The sequence below is a fragment of the Zalophus californianus genome, chromosome 3 (genome assembly GCF_009762305.2).
Source record: "Zalophus californianus isolate mZalCal1 chromosome 3, mZalCal1.pri.v2, whole genome shotgun sequence".
Classification (NCBI taxonomy): Eukaryota; Metazoa; Chordata; class Mammalia; order Carnivora; family Otariidae; genus Zalophus; species Zalophus californianus.
Genome location: NC_045597.1, coordinates 188,146,442 through 188,161,988, shown reverse-complemented (window position 1 = coordinate 188,161,988; position 15,547 = coordinate 188,146,442). Strand labels below are relative to the sequence as shown.

Below are 15,547 nucleotides of genomic sequence, written 5' to 3'. Positions count from 1 at the left end.
TTTACAATTGGCGGGGGGCGGGGGGTGGGTGCAACTCTGGGTCGGAGTTGCAAATTCCTTTCTTTGTGACTTGCCCACATGCCTGAGTGGGCAGCATGCCGGGGCTGTGGAGTAGGTGCTAGTTTCTTGGCCCCTGGGGTACGGCTGATGCCACCGGTCTGCCACCCTACGTGTGCTGGACGTGGCAACCCCCTGCTTCAGATCCAGGGACTTCATGAATCATTTGAGACACTCACTGAACTCTGTATCAGGGAGCCTTTTGCCACATGGTAAACCACCCTCAATATATAGAGACAAAACAACAATATTTATTATATCTTGTGATTCTGGGGGTTGATTGGGTGGTTGCTCTGTCTGGACCACTTTGTCTGACCTCTGCAGTCCGCTGGTGGCTCATCTGGGATTGCAAGGTCAAGGAAGCCCCACTGGACTCGCTTGGTGGCTAGTGAGCAGGTTGGCCAAGGTGGGCCACAGCTGAGACTGCCGGTCTCTGTTCTCTGTGACTGCTCATCCTCCAGCAGGCTGGCTCGGGCTTGTTCACAAGGCAGCAGGGTTCCCAGAGGTCAAGAGCAGAAACCACTCTCAAGAGGCCTGGGCTCAGACCTGTAGAGCCACTTCTACCACATTCTATTGGTCCAAGCAGCTCACACACCAGCCCAGATAGAAGCAGATGGACAACCCAACCCCACTGCTTGATGGGAGGGGTTGCAATCTGCAGGTGTTTGCTATCTACAAACACTAACAAAATTATGCATCAAGTACCGAATTAAGAGCAAGAGAAATACGATGGAAATGCTATACGGTGGAAGCTGGGTGAATGTATTATATTTTTATTATATGACCCTCTCAACTTTTGTGTATGTTTGAAAATCTTAGGAAATGGAAAGTTAGAAACACACTCCCACACAAAGAAAGCTGGAGTCTCTGCCCTTGAGCCCGCAATATTGTAATGATGTCATTCCCCTGCAAGCAATACCTCAAAGTTTACAGGGAAGGTAAAGGCAGAAAACAAGACCCTTCCGGTGAGGTTAGGAACGATTCCCCAAATAAGATGATACTTTAGATGAGTCTTGAGGGATGCATGAGGACATGGCCAGAGAGACAGCAGGAGCTAACTTGGCTGAGCACTTGGAGGTACTCAGTGTTATGGGTGTCCTTACTACACCCATTTTACAGATTAAACAACAACAACTGCAGCAAAGAGAGACTGAATCACTTAGCCCAGACTGCACAGCTAGCGAGTGACCTGGCGTGAACGGGAGTTCAGATCGTTCTAGTCCCAAAGCCTGTGCAGATGGAGAAGGGGGTTAGAGAGGCGCTCTCTAACGGAAATATGATGCAAGCCACATATGTCATTTTAAATTTCCCAGTAGCCACATTAACAAAAGTAAAAAGAAATGGGTAAAATTCATTCTAACAATGCATGTATTGAGCACAATGCATCCAAAATATCATCGTTCCATCACGTAGTCAAGAATGAATATAAAAAGTTAGTAATGAGACATTCTGCATTTGTTTCTTTTGGTTTTTTTTTTTTTTTTGCAGTATGTCTTTGAAATCCATGGAATATTTTTGTTGGAAATATTTGATATGGATTTAGGTTTCATAAAATGTACAATCAGAAAAGCAGATTTGCATACCCAGACCATTCCATATAGCCTTAAAAGTTTTCCAGTAACTAAATTGAGTATTGGTTTTTACATTTAAATTTAAATTAAGTTGAAAAGAAATGAAGAATTCACTTCCTGAGTCACACTAGCCACATTTCAAGCGCATACTAGCCGCACGTGGCTAGCAGGGGCCCTACCGGATCTCGCAGGGTTCGAGCATTGCAAAGCAGACAGAAAAGCAGATACAGCTGCCCAGGGTCGGCGCCTGGCGGGGGGCGGGGGGGGGGGTCTTTCTGAGCAGGAGCAAAGGCAGGTGTGGGGCTGGGTTGGAGATGAGCCTGGAGAGGAAAACAGCATCAAGGGGGAAAGAGTGTGTGGCTTCCCGAGCCGAGCCGAGAACGCCGACGCCGGTGTAGACTAGAACAAGGGTCACTTCACTTCTTGCCACCCTCAAAGATGTCAGTGATGTCCAGACCATAAATATTTTCATCAGACCCAGAGTTTTATTTTTAAAGTGACTCTCTGTTGCACTTCCCTGGAGTTAACTCCCAAGACAGCCCAGAGCCTCCTGATCCAGAGTCCAAGGAGAAAACTCTCCCCCTGCTCTGCCTCGGAGGAGCAGACAAAACGGATCAGCTGGTGTCGGGCGGCTCTGGCCCTCTCTCAAACAACAAAAGATTTGTGCTCTGGCTTCACTCTGCTAAAGGGCTGCCTTTTCAAAGTCACGTAGATCGGGGATTGACGGCCCACCTACAGGGAGCCTGATGCCCAGGGGAGGGAGCTTGACTTATTATTTCATAGCGCTTAGGACTAGGACATTGTAAAGTTAGATGTTAAAAGACTGGATAAATTGCAAATGATTTTAGCCCATTAGGAACAATAACACTGGTAGTTCTGGTTTTATCGGGCTCTAAGCTATTCATCAGGTTTATATCTAAGTTGCAATCTCATTTCCAATATTCTTTTCCCACTGTGTCTGTATACACATGCAGCTTCTTGCATCGTAATTATAATCTTTGTACAGATGGCATCCCAGGTCACCAAACACGTGCAAGCCATGGCAACTTCCCCTTCAGGGGCGTGAGAGGAACAACACCCCTCTTCATTCCTCTTCCTTCCCTCCCAGGTGAACTTGCTACTGTCCCTGTCACAGAGAGAACTGCCTGAAAGGGGGGAAATGCATACTTTCTAACTCTCTGCCTTTCTTAAATGTCACAGATTCACTGGAAAATGGACAGTCTGTAAATGAGTCCCTGACCTTGAATTCCCCCCAGAGCAGGATGTCTCGGTGGAGAACCCCGATACAGCCAGACCCAGGAGCCAAGAGAACAAGGTGAGAGGAAGCCTCCCTGCAGGAGGGGCGGTTTACGACCAGAGGTGGCGGGGACCATTGTGGCAAATCTTGACACGGCTGCAAGCGTGTCTCGTGGGTCTTTAAAAAAGTCACTTTTTGTTGCCCATGTTAAAACAAAACAAAACAAACCACGAAACACTCCACAATCTCCTTTTTAAAAAAAATAACCCATTGTTACTCTTCTGTCACAAAACTAGGAAATTGTGGCTATTACAGATTTCAAGTAGAAAAGGAAAATCACTGTATTGCGCCACCACCAGAGAGGTTTTAATACAACTGTTGCAAAGCTTTTTTTCTTATACAGTTTATGCCTATTTTCTCTTCATAAAATGGGATCTTACTATATATCCTGTCTTCAGACTTACTTAATAGTATGTCACAAACACTTCTGCATGTTACCAAATATTTTTCTACGCGATTGTTCAATGGCTATAAAATAATCTATAGTATGATAGGACTGTAATTCGTTAATCATGCTACTGTTGTTGGACGTTTGGTTATTGTTTCAGCTAGGACTAAATTTAGCTGCTTGTAGCCGAAAAACCCAAATGACACAGCTTAATGAGACAGAGATCTATTTGGCTCTTGAGTGAAAAAAGCTTGGGGAGTTGCGAGGGCAGCTCCAGGAACCCAGTCTCCTTCTACTCGGCTGTGAAGGTGATTGCCAGAGCTCCGGCCATCACAGCCACCATTCAGGTGGTGGGAAGGAGGAAAGCAGAGGGTGGTGAGGGCACACACCAGCCTATTCTGCTCTTCTTTTAGGGAGCTTCCCTGAAGCCCACTCAATAACTGGGTGCTTAAATCTCATTGGCCCAAACTGACTGAGTCACGTGGCCACTGGCGCTTGCAAGGGAAGCTGGAAAATGTATGTCTCTTTCAAACCAGGTCTGCTTCCACCCCTGGTAAATTGGTTCCACACTAAGGAATAAAGGAGAATGGATACAGGGAGGCAACAGCAATCTCTGACCCCAAGGAGTTTCGATTTTTTTGCTGGTTTGTAAGCCACACCATGATAAGTATCATTGTGACAAAATCCTGACACCTGTCTCTCATTATTTCCTTAAGTTCCTAGAAACTTCACACTTTCTACAAACCCCTGGATGTTTGCAGGGAGATAGTATTCCTATATTTGTATTGGGGGATATACGGGCTTAGGCATCCCATCCCAGAACCAGGTGGTAGGCATTCTATCGCCTCCTAATACTACTTTGACCATAGGCCCTTGATTTTATATATTTATATATATAATTTTTATACATCTTATATATATGTATATATATAACTTAATAAAATATGTAATACAATAGAATTTAAATAAATAATATAATAAAATGCATTTATGTATATAAATAAACGAGGACTTAGTTCACTTACATGGAATTATATATTAAAGACAGTTGCTTCCTGTTGCCTCTGTTCTGGCTTAAGAGCCAAAGAACAGGGCGCCTGGGTGGCTCAGTTGGTTAAGCGACTGCCTTCGGCTCAGGTCATGATCCTGGAGTCCTGGGATCGAGTCCCGCATCGGGCTCCCTGCTCAGCGAGGAGCCTGCTTCTCCCTCTAACCCTCCCCCCTCTCATGTACTCTCTCTCTCTCTCTCTCTCATTCTCACTCTCTCAAAATAAATAAATAAATAAATCTTAAAAAAAAAAAAAAAAGAGCCAAAGAACAACACTGTAGTCTGCCCACCTACACAGGACACTCCAAGAGACAGTGGGTGAAGTGGCCCTCAGCTCATCCCTCACATCCAGGCGTCAGCAGGAGTGACAGTACGAATATTTGACAAGCAGGACCCAACACTCTCGAGAGAGTCCCAGAGGGGCAGAGGAAGGGCTCTGGAAGCAGGGAAGGGAAAACTGCTCAGGACAGTGGCTATTTCCCAACCAGTACACAAATGCTTCCGTATTTTCACAATCAATAAAAAAGAGAATGAGATGGAGACTGGCCACCAGGTTTTGTTTTAGTTTGGGGGTGACTGTCAGGGTGCTGTGAGCTGCCCACTCCTTCCCCTGGGGGTTCCCCAGAGAGACAGAACCAGCAGGACATGGAGCCAGGGTGGGGGGGGGGCACGTGTTTTCTTGGATCCAAGGGTGGACCTCAAGGAAGGGAACCAGCATGAACCACCCAAGACAGCTTCCTGCTAGGGGCCAGGTGGACCTCGGCAGAAAGTGGCTGAGAAACTTGGGGAGTCATAAAGTGGCCGGCTTGAGAGCTTTGCACACGCCACAGAACTGTGGCGTGCCTCTGCCTTGCCTTTGGTGTGGATGCCCCTCACCCCCTGCTCAGCGCTCTCCTCTCCCCTTCTATGAGGCTGTCAGCCATCTCATCTCTAGATGTGGCCAGAGACCCCCCCCCGCCGCGCGGTATCTCTGAGGAGCCCCCACAGGTGCCCCACTCTGAGGGCCCAAACAGCTCGGGGGGCGGGGCAGGAGGTGATGGAGCAGGAAGTGGAGGCTTTCCAGCGGTGCAGGCCCGCACTGGGTGAGGAGTGCTGGTACTCTGTAGCAAGTTCGGGGCGCTCTTCTGAATACCTAGCAAAAGAGACCGTCTGTTTGTAACCTAGGAGTCACCAGAAAAGCTCTGCGTGTGTTCTGCCTGAGATCCCACGCACGGCCTGGGCAGGTGGTGCCAGAGGCAGGCAGGTGCAAGTGGGGAGGGGGCAGGAAGGCCGGATCCCCTTCCTGTCTGCACACCACCCGGACCAGCTGGCCCTGGGCTTGTTTTGCTCTTGTGGCCCAGTGAGGACAGAAGTTCTGGAGAGCTTCTTTAAGTCAATCTTAGGATCCGCACTGTGATCATTGTTTCTATTATGTCTTCTGGACTGGTTTTCCATGGCAGGCTAAGTCACAACACACCTGCTATGGAAAAGTTTTCTCAAGGAAAAAACCTCCCGATGGGCTGTTGGGCTCCCAGGGCTTCGAGCTATTGCTTTTTAAGGTAAAAACCAAAATATGAGTTTCTCCTGGGAACGCAGGAGCCACGGTACATCGGGGTGTGTTTGACGTGACACGCCTGGGGTACCATTAGTGTATCCCATGCACATGGAGCATCCATTCTCTTCTCTTCCTCTGCTCACGCCTCCTTTTGCTAGCACCACGGTATTCAGACCTCTATTTGTGTAAAGAAATGCAATCCCTGCTCCAGCCCACATCCTGTGTCCCCATCTCCGTGGGCTGTGTCCCTCATTCAGAGGGCCATGGTTGAGTCCAAGCATCTCTTGCTAAGTTTCCGTCGTCACTTTCCCAGGGCCCATAGCTCTCCATTCCTGCTAGAGGCCCTTTTGCTCTAAGTCAGGAAAATAATTCTGTCTGCTATATTTGTGCATGGAAATGCAGGCTCCATGATTCAAATTTAACAGAGAACAGAAAAAAGGGAAGGGAAGGGAAGGGAAGGGAAGGGAAGGGAAGGGAAGGGACTGGGAGCAACTGAGGATGATGTAGAGTGTCCATCTCATGCAGGGCCCCAAATAGCCTCTCCCACTTTTTTGTCATTGTCACTGTAGTTAGTGTTTTCATCAAGGTAATTTGAAAAGGATTCATAGACAGAAATTTTACATGACAACAAAATGTACACACTTTGGGCATGATGAATGTATTAGTCAGCTCAGCGGCCATAACGAACACCACAGACTGGGTGCTTAAGCAGCAGACCTTTATTTTCTCCTCATTCTGGAAGTTGGACATTGGAGATCAGGGCGCCAGCACAGTCAGGTTCTGGGAGGGCTCCCTGCTTGGCTTACAGACAGCCTCCTTCTCATGCGTCCTCATATGGTGGACGGAGAGAGAAAGCAAGCTCTGGCCTTTTTCTCCTCACAGGGGCCTGTCCCTCACAACCATATCTAAACCTAATTCTCTCCCAAAGGTCCCACCTCCAAATACCATCACATGGGGGTTAGGACTCCAACATGTGAATTTGAGGGGGGGCACAAATCAGTCCGCAGCCATAAATTTGTATATTCATATACACCCACCTGATCATTGTTACATAACAAAAATTTTAACTGAGTGATTTTAAAGATCTAACTGGTTTTATTGATCCATTCATGAACTGGGCAGCATCCCCTCTAGCAGGTAGAGGGGAGCTCTGAAGGGCTACACAAAGGGAAAGGTTTTTCAAGGCAACGTGAGAATATTATAAACAGAAAAAAAAGGATTATTTCAGGGGAGGTCACCTTCATTTGGCGACAAAAAGGTTTTAGTTGGCGGATGACCTCATCTTCCATTAGGGGATAAAGAGGGCCCCTGTGACAGATCACCTTATCTGTGCTGATCCGAACATTCCTGACTGACCAGGTATAGGTTATACTCCTGGGGTGTTGAAACAGTACTTAGGTGAGGTGTTGAGAACTGGTTTACTTTTTAACACCATTAACCAGGTTTACTTTTTAACACCATTAAACAGACCAAGAAACAGAACATTTCCATTGCCCCATGAGGCTCCCTAAGACCCCTTTTTTCTGGTCAATACCTAACCCTCTCAGACATAATCGTCTTCTGCTTCCATCACCATTAGCTTAGTGTTGCTGGTTGTTGAACTTTGTGTTAAGTGGGATCGATCACACAGTGTGCACTCTAATTCTATCTGACTTATTTTTCTGAACATAATATTTTTGAGGTTCATCAATGTATGTATATCAGATTGCTCTTTTTATTACTAAGAAAAGTACCACAATTTGTTTATCCATCTTTCTGTTGGATATTTGGACTGTTTCCAGTTTTTGACCATTATAAATAAGTCACTATGAGCATTCTAAGACAGTCTTCCTGTGGGCGTATGCACTTATTTCTCCGAGTGTGTTCCCAGGAGCCCAGGAGTGGAAGTGCTGAGTCTTATGACAGGTAGATGCTTGATAGTATTAGGAAGGGCCAAATAATTTCTCCAGACAGTTGTACTATTCCACACTCCTACCAGCAAGATATCAAAGTGCCAGTCACTCCAGGTCCTGGCCAATGCTGGGAAATGTCAGTCTTTGTACCTGCATCTGTTCTAACATACTGTGGTTTCTCACTGTGGTTTTCATTTGTATTTCCCTGAAGACCAATCACGTTGAGCACCTTTTCATATACTTATTGGCCCTTCATGTATCTTCTCTTGTGAAGTTCCTGTTCAAGTCTTTTGCCCATTTTTAATTTTTTTTGAATTTGTAGGAGTTCTTTACATATCTTGAATACAAGTCCATGGTCAAATATATATGTTGCAAATATCTCCTGCCAGTGTGGCTTCTCTTAATCTTCCTGTCTTTTAATGATCAGAAATGTTTATTTTGATGAAGACTATCATTTTCTTTGCTCTTCCTTTTCCATCCTAAGAAATAGTTGACTACTTCAAAGTCATAAAGATATTCTCCTATGTTTTTCTTATAAGAACTTTATACTTTTAGCTTTCCCATTTAGGTCTATGGTCTATATGCATACAAGCTGCTCCATCATCATTTATTAAAAGATCTTCTCTTCCCCCAGTGAATTACCTTGGTCTTTCCCCTCCCCCCAAATCCACTGACTGCTGACATGTGGGTCTTCTCTGGACTTTTATCCTGTTTCATTGATCTGAGTGTCTTTCCTTATGCCAATATCACACTGACTTAAATACTGCAGCTTTATGCTAAGTCTTAAAATCTGGTAATGCAAGCTCTCCCACTTTGGTCTTTTTAAAGATTGTCTTGGCTATTTTAAGTCCTTTGCATTTCCATATAAATTTTAGAATCAGTTTGTCAATTTCTACTCCAAAAAATGTCTGCTAGGATTTTGGTTAAGATCGCATCTTCTCTATAGGTAAATTTGGATATCACTGACAGTTTAACATTAGCATATTAAATTGTTCAATGTAGGTGCACCTGGGTGGCTCAGTTGGTTAAGTGTCTGCCTTTGACTCAGGTCATGATCCCACGGTCCTGGGATCGAGCCCCACATCGGGCTCCCTGCTCAGCAGAGAGCCTGCTTCTCCCTCTCTCCCTGCTGCTCCCCGTGCTTGTGCTCTCTCTCTGTGTCAAATAAATAAATAAAATCTTAAAAAAAAAAAAGGCTTGGACATTAAAAAAAAATAAATTGTTCAATCTATGAATATGCCCTAACCTTCTCTGTATTTAGATATTCCTTAAATTAGCCCAGCAATGATCTGTAGTTTTCAGTACAGAGGATTTACACGTATTTTAATTACATTTGTGCCTCAGTATTTCATGCTTTTGATCCCATTTTAAATGCCACTGCTTTGTAATTTCACTTTTCAATTGTTCATTGGTATAATGTTTAAACACAATTTTTGCATGGCCACCTAGTATCCTGTGACCTTGATACAGTCACTTATTAGTTCTAATTACTTGTATATTTCTTTGATTTTTCTATGTACACAATCCTGCCATCTGTAAATAAAGATAGTTTTAGTTCTTTTTTCCCCAGTCTTCATGCCTTCTACTTGTTTTTTTCTTGCCTTATTGCACTGGCAAAGACTTCCATTACAAGGTTGAATAGTGCCGTGAATAGATAACCTTGTTTTAGTTCCTGGCCAAGAATGCTTTGATTACAAAGATCAGAAGCCTACTTCAACTTGTTCAAGTGAAAGAGGGCTATTGTAAGGATGCTGAAATCCCAAAGAATCCAAGAATAAGAGATGAAGCCCAGCTTGACAGGGATGGAAAAACCCCATCAGGAACCAGAGCATTTTCTCATCTTCTTAAAGGCTGTGGGCTGTATTCCTCTCTACTTCTCTCTATGGACTGTTCTATTCTCCTGCGCTCTCCTCAGACCAGCTCCTTCTCACTGCCTATCAGCTTGTGCATGACCCAAATGGCAGCCATAGACAGTATGACCTTTCAGGTGGGTTTCCCACAGCCAATGGATACTTCCTTTTGTGTCTCTTAGAAAGAATTTCTAAAGAAAAGAATCTGGCTGGCCGGGTGTTTATCTCTCGGCCAATTAGTCTAAAGAACAGAAAGTAGGATTAATGGGACCATTCCCACTTCATCAGTGGGAGCCATGTTTGGGACTATCCTTGAGATGTATGTGGAGGATATGCGGAGGATAGCCAGGCACTCAAAACATACCTAGTAGAGTCTGAGTCTACTCTAGTAGACTACTCTACTCTACTCTACTCGGAGTCTAGAATGCCAAGGGTGAGGTAAGAACCAGCAGAATGCAAGTAGGAGCAATAGGGACTGGAGTAGAAGATTGAGGTTCCCCAAAACCCATAATGACCCAGGAACCAGTCCTCCAGTTTATAAGAAGCTTGAGTGGTGCTGCTTTGGAGTTTGTAATGTTCTTCTTAGCAGTCAGTACCTGCCCCCAAAGGTTTCTAGAATTGTCCACAACACACCCAAGGGTGTTCTGCAAAGTCTTCTTCCATATGCCAGCAACAGGGGTGTCACAGTGCTGCTGGACAAGAGGGAAGTACAATTACTACAGACAGATGTGCTACAAAGAGGGGTACAAGAAGGGAACCATAACTGTTGAGTGCCTTTACGTGCACTATCTCTTTAAATTCTCTTAGGGTTATCCCTATTTCACAGACAAGAAAACTAAGACTCAACCAAAGTTGGTAACTAGGTTACCTGAGGTTGCACAGTAGTGAGACAACTAGACCATGAATACAGGGGCTCTGACTCCACACCCCATGATCATTCCCAGGCTGCCCCAGTTGAAGGTATTCCTAAGGTAAACTTGGCTGTGAGAAGAAGGGTGTTCCTGTTAAGCTGCTCACAGAAGGCAGAGCCCAGAGGCACAGGGAGCCTCCTAACCGTAGTCCGTTGTCAGATCGGTCCCTTAGGGGTCACCTCAAGTCAAGGTGTTGCACATTGGGTCTTTACTATAGATGCAGTGTCATTAAGTCAGGGGTCTAGTCCCAGAAACCATTTCATATCACAAAAAAACAAACTGAGGGTCACCTGGGTGGCTCAGGTGGTTAAGCGTCTGCCTTTGGCTCAGGTCATGATCTCAGGGTCCTGGGATCGAGCCCCGCATCGGGCTCCTTGCTCAGCAGGGAGCCTGCTTCTCCCTCTCCCTCTGCCTGCCGCTCCCCCTGCTTGTGTGCTCTCTTTCTCTCTCTCTAATAAATAAATAAAATCTTTAAAAAAAAAACCCAAAATGATAAATATGTATATATATGAAAAAAAAAGAACAGAACTCAAACATGTGCTTTTATAAATGGACATTTCTACATAAAATTAAACTGCATTATAAAATTTCATGTTGGACAATTTCTCTGCATGAACTAAACAGGCTGAGGCTTAAAATATTTGTCCACTGACTGTCCAACTGAAAATACCTTTGCTTTTCCTGACAATGCTGGGGGGAATTGCAGGAGTTCATTATTCCACAGAGGGTCAACCTGCATTAAACCCTGGAATACCCCAGGGGTTGACACTCAGGGAGCAGACAGGGACAGCCTCACTAAGTGTTAACAACTCTGCTCCAGCTGGTTCAGCCGGACCCTCCTGATTATTAAATATTGTGATTATTATTCCTGGATCCATCTCCAAAATGGTCATTGCCACGAAATCCTTCATTGACCCCAAAGACTCAGGCCTGGCACTGTGAGTCTTTGAATGCCGACATAGGGCAGGGAACAGTTTCCATATCGGAAACTGTACATGTTTCCATGGAATTTCCATGGAAGTTCCATGTACCATAACCCTGGGAGCAGTTTGTCAGATGTTCATAAATGCTAGTTTGGGTTGTTACTAGGAGAGTCTCATAGTCTTTACAAAATCTATAAATGCAAGAAATAAATATTGAGTCACTGCAGGTTTGGGGCTGCTTCCTTTATTCAAGGAAACTCTTTTCGAGTTTTGCCATTAGTCAGTCATTTGAGGCAATATAGGAGCTGAAGAGAAGCAGCCTCACTGGAATCAGCCTCTAGAGTACCGAATTACGAGAAACGCAGGAAAGAGAGAAACAGGTACAAGAACACAGTGCAGACACCTTCAGCAAAATCCAAGCAGGAAAATGGGACAAATGGCCCAATTTCTCAACAAAGGTGCAAGGAGAAAACAACAAAGGGATATTAACCAACTGCAACATGTAGACCTTATTCGAACCCAGTTTCAAACCAACACTCTGGGAGGGAAAGTTTCAAAAACAATCAGGCAAATTTGAACACGGATCAGATATTTGGTGATGCTAAGAAATTACTGTTAATTTTTAAAGGTGTGTTAATGGTATTGAGGTTATTTTTTTAGATCTTTTTTTAAGATTTTATTTATTTATTAGAGAGAAAGAGCACTCGAGCAGGGGCAGAGGGAGAGGGAGAAGCAGACTCCCCTGCTGAGCCTGCCTTGGGGGAGGTCATTAAACTTTCTGTCTACTTTAGTGTATGCTTGAAATTTCCCATAATAAAAAGTTTAATTTTTATTACGTTAATTTTTTGAAAGCTTATTTGTTTTTTAAATAAAAAGGAGCTGAAGTAAAGAGACCCTTCAGCCCCACCCCACCCCCTACCCAGGTCCCCTCTTCCAGAAGGTTGGGCAGAATCATCAGCTCTCACTGCTGGTCACAGTGGCCGGGGGTGGGGGGGGGGCATTAACTGTAGGGTCCTTGCAGGCAGGACATGCCAAGTTTTGTTCCCTCCTGAGTACCTAGCACAAATCTGACATACCAGAAGCACTCGATATTTGCAAATGACTGATGAGATTGATGAATGAATGAACGAATGAATGCAGATGCTCTGGGCAGAGGTTTCTACCAGGAACTTGAAGACACATCTGTGCAGACGGGTCCAGCAGTGGCCCAAGAACGTGCAGACTAAGGCTCTTGCAAAGCGCAGAGGGGTTTTTCTGCCCAGCTGCCATTTGGAAATAACCCACTTTTCCACCTTCCTCAGTAAGAGCGGAGGCCCAGCGCCCTCAGTACGAAAAATGCAAATAGAGCTTCGCAGCTAATTTTCTCTCTGGCTTGCCCCAGCCTGGGCACTGCCTGAGGCCCTGGAATTGCCCACCCAGTCCGCGGCCCATAAACAAAGGGCAGGATAGCCTTTGAAGGATCTCAGGCCACTTGGACGTGGTGACTGAAGAAGTTTGAATTTTCTATCTCTGAAGTTGTTTCTATTTTTACACTGTCTCAGAACAAATATAACTGTGGCTTATGTTTCACAGTTTATGCAGCTAATTTCATATACTTCTGACAGCTATGTCTTATTTTCAGCAGTTCCAAACTTTTTTCCCCATGGGGAAGTGGAAAGGGTATACTCCTCCACCTACCCACAAGGCCTTCTCGGTGTGGGCTGTGGGGCTAGGGGCGAAGGGCGGGGGGCGGGGCTAGGGTGGGCGTGGCCCCTGTCGTCCCTCCTCCCGCCCCGCCCAGAGGTGACGGACAAGCTCAGGGTGCAGCGAGGAGCTCAGATCTTAAGGGGTCAAGCAGACCGTCTTTTGGACTTGATTCCCTTAACATTTAAAATAAGAATAACAACAATAATAATAATGGCCTTTGGGCTGTGCTTGGAGCATGGGTTTTACCCACTCATAATTACATCTTTAGTGTTTTAAACTGCGGACACCTTCCCACTTCTTAAATTGCCCACTTGGGTTAATTTTGCCTTATTTTGGTTATTCTGGTTTATCTTAGCTATGATTCTTTTCATTTTTAAACTTCCTTACTTTGCCTTTTTGTCTTCCTTCTAATTTCCCCCCTCTTTTAATCACCTTTAAATGTTTTCCTTTGACATTTTACTTTTAAAATTATTACCACTATTCAGATTCAAGGCTTCTGGATTTGCTTTAATGCCAAATCCCTTTTGTTCCCTTTATTTTGTTTTTATATTACTATTTAAATCCCTAAGCCCCTCGGGGCTTCTTAGCTTTAACTTATTGTTTTATTTCCAATTTCTTTTTAACTATAATCCTTCATTTGCCCTTTTCTTTTGTTCGCTTGACTGATTATAACCTTAACTTTTCAGCAACCTAATTTTGGTTCTTAAATTATTTTATTGGTTCAATCTATCCTTCATGCATAATGTTAATTATTCTGTTTCTTTTGTTAGTCATGATCTTGTATCTTACTGTTTGTGGATTTTCTTCTAATTCTTTTGAATTCTTAATTTAAAATTTTTTACCTTAAGGGCTGGCTCTAGGGAGGATGTGGAAGCCTGGGGGATGGGACCCAGGAAGTCTGTTTCTCTGAGCTTCAAGACTTGACTTCTCTAAACCTCAGAGGCCCAGGGGGGGTCCCCATATAGGCAAGATCAGGAAAAACTCAGAGAATTTGAGTCCTGGGTCACCCTCATACCAGCATGTGGTGTTGGGTACATAAATCCTTCCTTTCCCCACACCTCAGTCACCTCCTACCATCAAGGAGAAAAACGCAGGACAGTCCGAGCACATACAAGCATGTGACCAACTGCCTCTGAACCTGGGAGAGGTCAGAGAGGGTCTTAGAAGAGCACAGACAACGTGATTTTGTTTTTGTAAAATTCAGAACCTGCCAAACCAAACAAGGTAGGCTGCCCAAAATGCAAAATCTGAGTCTAATCATAGAAAACATCAGAAAAATCCAAATCAAGAAAACATTCTACGAAAGAACTGGCCTGGCCTGAAATCTTCTGTGTCAGGGTGATAAAAACTGAGCAAAGACTTCCAGACGGATGGAACCCAAGGAGGACAGACACCTAAATGCAATGAGTAACACTAGATTGGATCTTCTTGCCATAAAGGACATTATTGAGACAACAGGCAAAATCCAAATGGAATCTGAGCATCAGTTGCCAATAATGTATCAAAGCTGACTTCCTGATTTTGGTGTTTGCATTTTGATTATAGAGGAACTAGTCTTTGGTTATGGAAAACACACACTAAAAGCGTTTAAGGACAATGACACATTAGGTCAGCACCTGACTCTCTAATGGTTCAGGAAAAGCACAAAAAAAGTTCTTTGTACTGTACCAATCAATGGTCCTTGAAAAAGACAGGAGTTAGGGACACCAACCCCCATGCAGTTAAAAATTCGCATCTAACTTCTGACTCCCCCCATGTTAACTTCGAATAGTCTACCGTTGGCCAGACGCCTTATCAATAATGTAGTTGATTATCACATATTTTGTATACATACTATATACTGTATTCTCACAATAAAATAGAGAAAAGAAAATGTTATTAAAAATCGTAAGGAAGAGAAAATACATTTACATTGTTATACTGTAATAAAAAAAAATCCACAGAGAAGCAGACCTACACGGGTTCAAACCCATGTTGTTCAAGGGTTTGTAACTTTTGAGATTCTTTCAAAATATAAAAAAGATAATAATTTAAATATCTTAAGGGAAAATAAAAGATTCCCAGGTTCTACGTCTAGACACCCAGGCTTGACTCTTGCTCCATCATTTACAAGGCAAGTTACTTAGTCATGCTTTCCCTCAGTTTACTCATCTTTAAATTGGGGATAATAATAATGCTTAACTCATTATAAGTATTATGAATAAAACAAGTTAATATCTATATTAATATCTAAGTGCCAAGAACAATGATTGTTACCCAACACACATGTTACCTGTTATTACTTCTCAATGATTTGTACTTGCTGCACTCCAACCCCTCCCCTCCACGCTGCACAATGTTCCCTGGATAGTTCTATTCATCCTTCAGGTCTCAGCTTCTTCCAGAAAGCC

At 44.0% G+C, this 15,547-nt stretch overlaps 1 protein-coding gene across 5 annotated transcripts in view; it reads left to right on the top strand.

The window, feature by feature from the left end:
• The window catches only part of NGEF (neuronal guanine nucleotide exchange factor), a 102,967-nt gene that overhangs the window by 33,406 nt on the left and 54,014 nt on the right, over positions 1-15,547 (top strand). For all 5 annotated transcript variants that reach the window (XM_027591226.1, XM_027591227.2, XM_027591225.2 and 2 more), the window contains one exon: positions 2,829-2,943. In XM_027591226.1, coding sequence (XP_027447027.1) covers positions 2,829-2,943 — 115 coding nt within the window. The remainder of the gene's footprint in view (positions 1-2,828; positions 2,944-15,547) is intronic.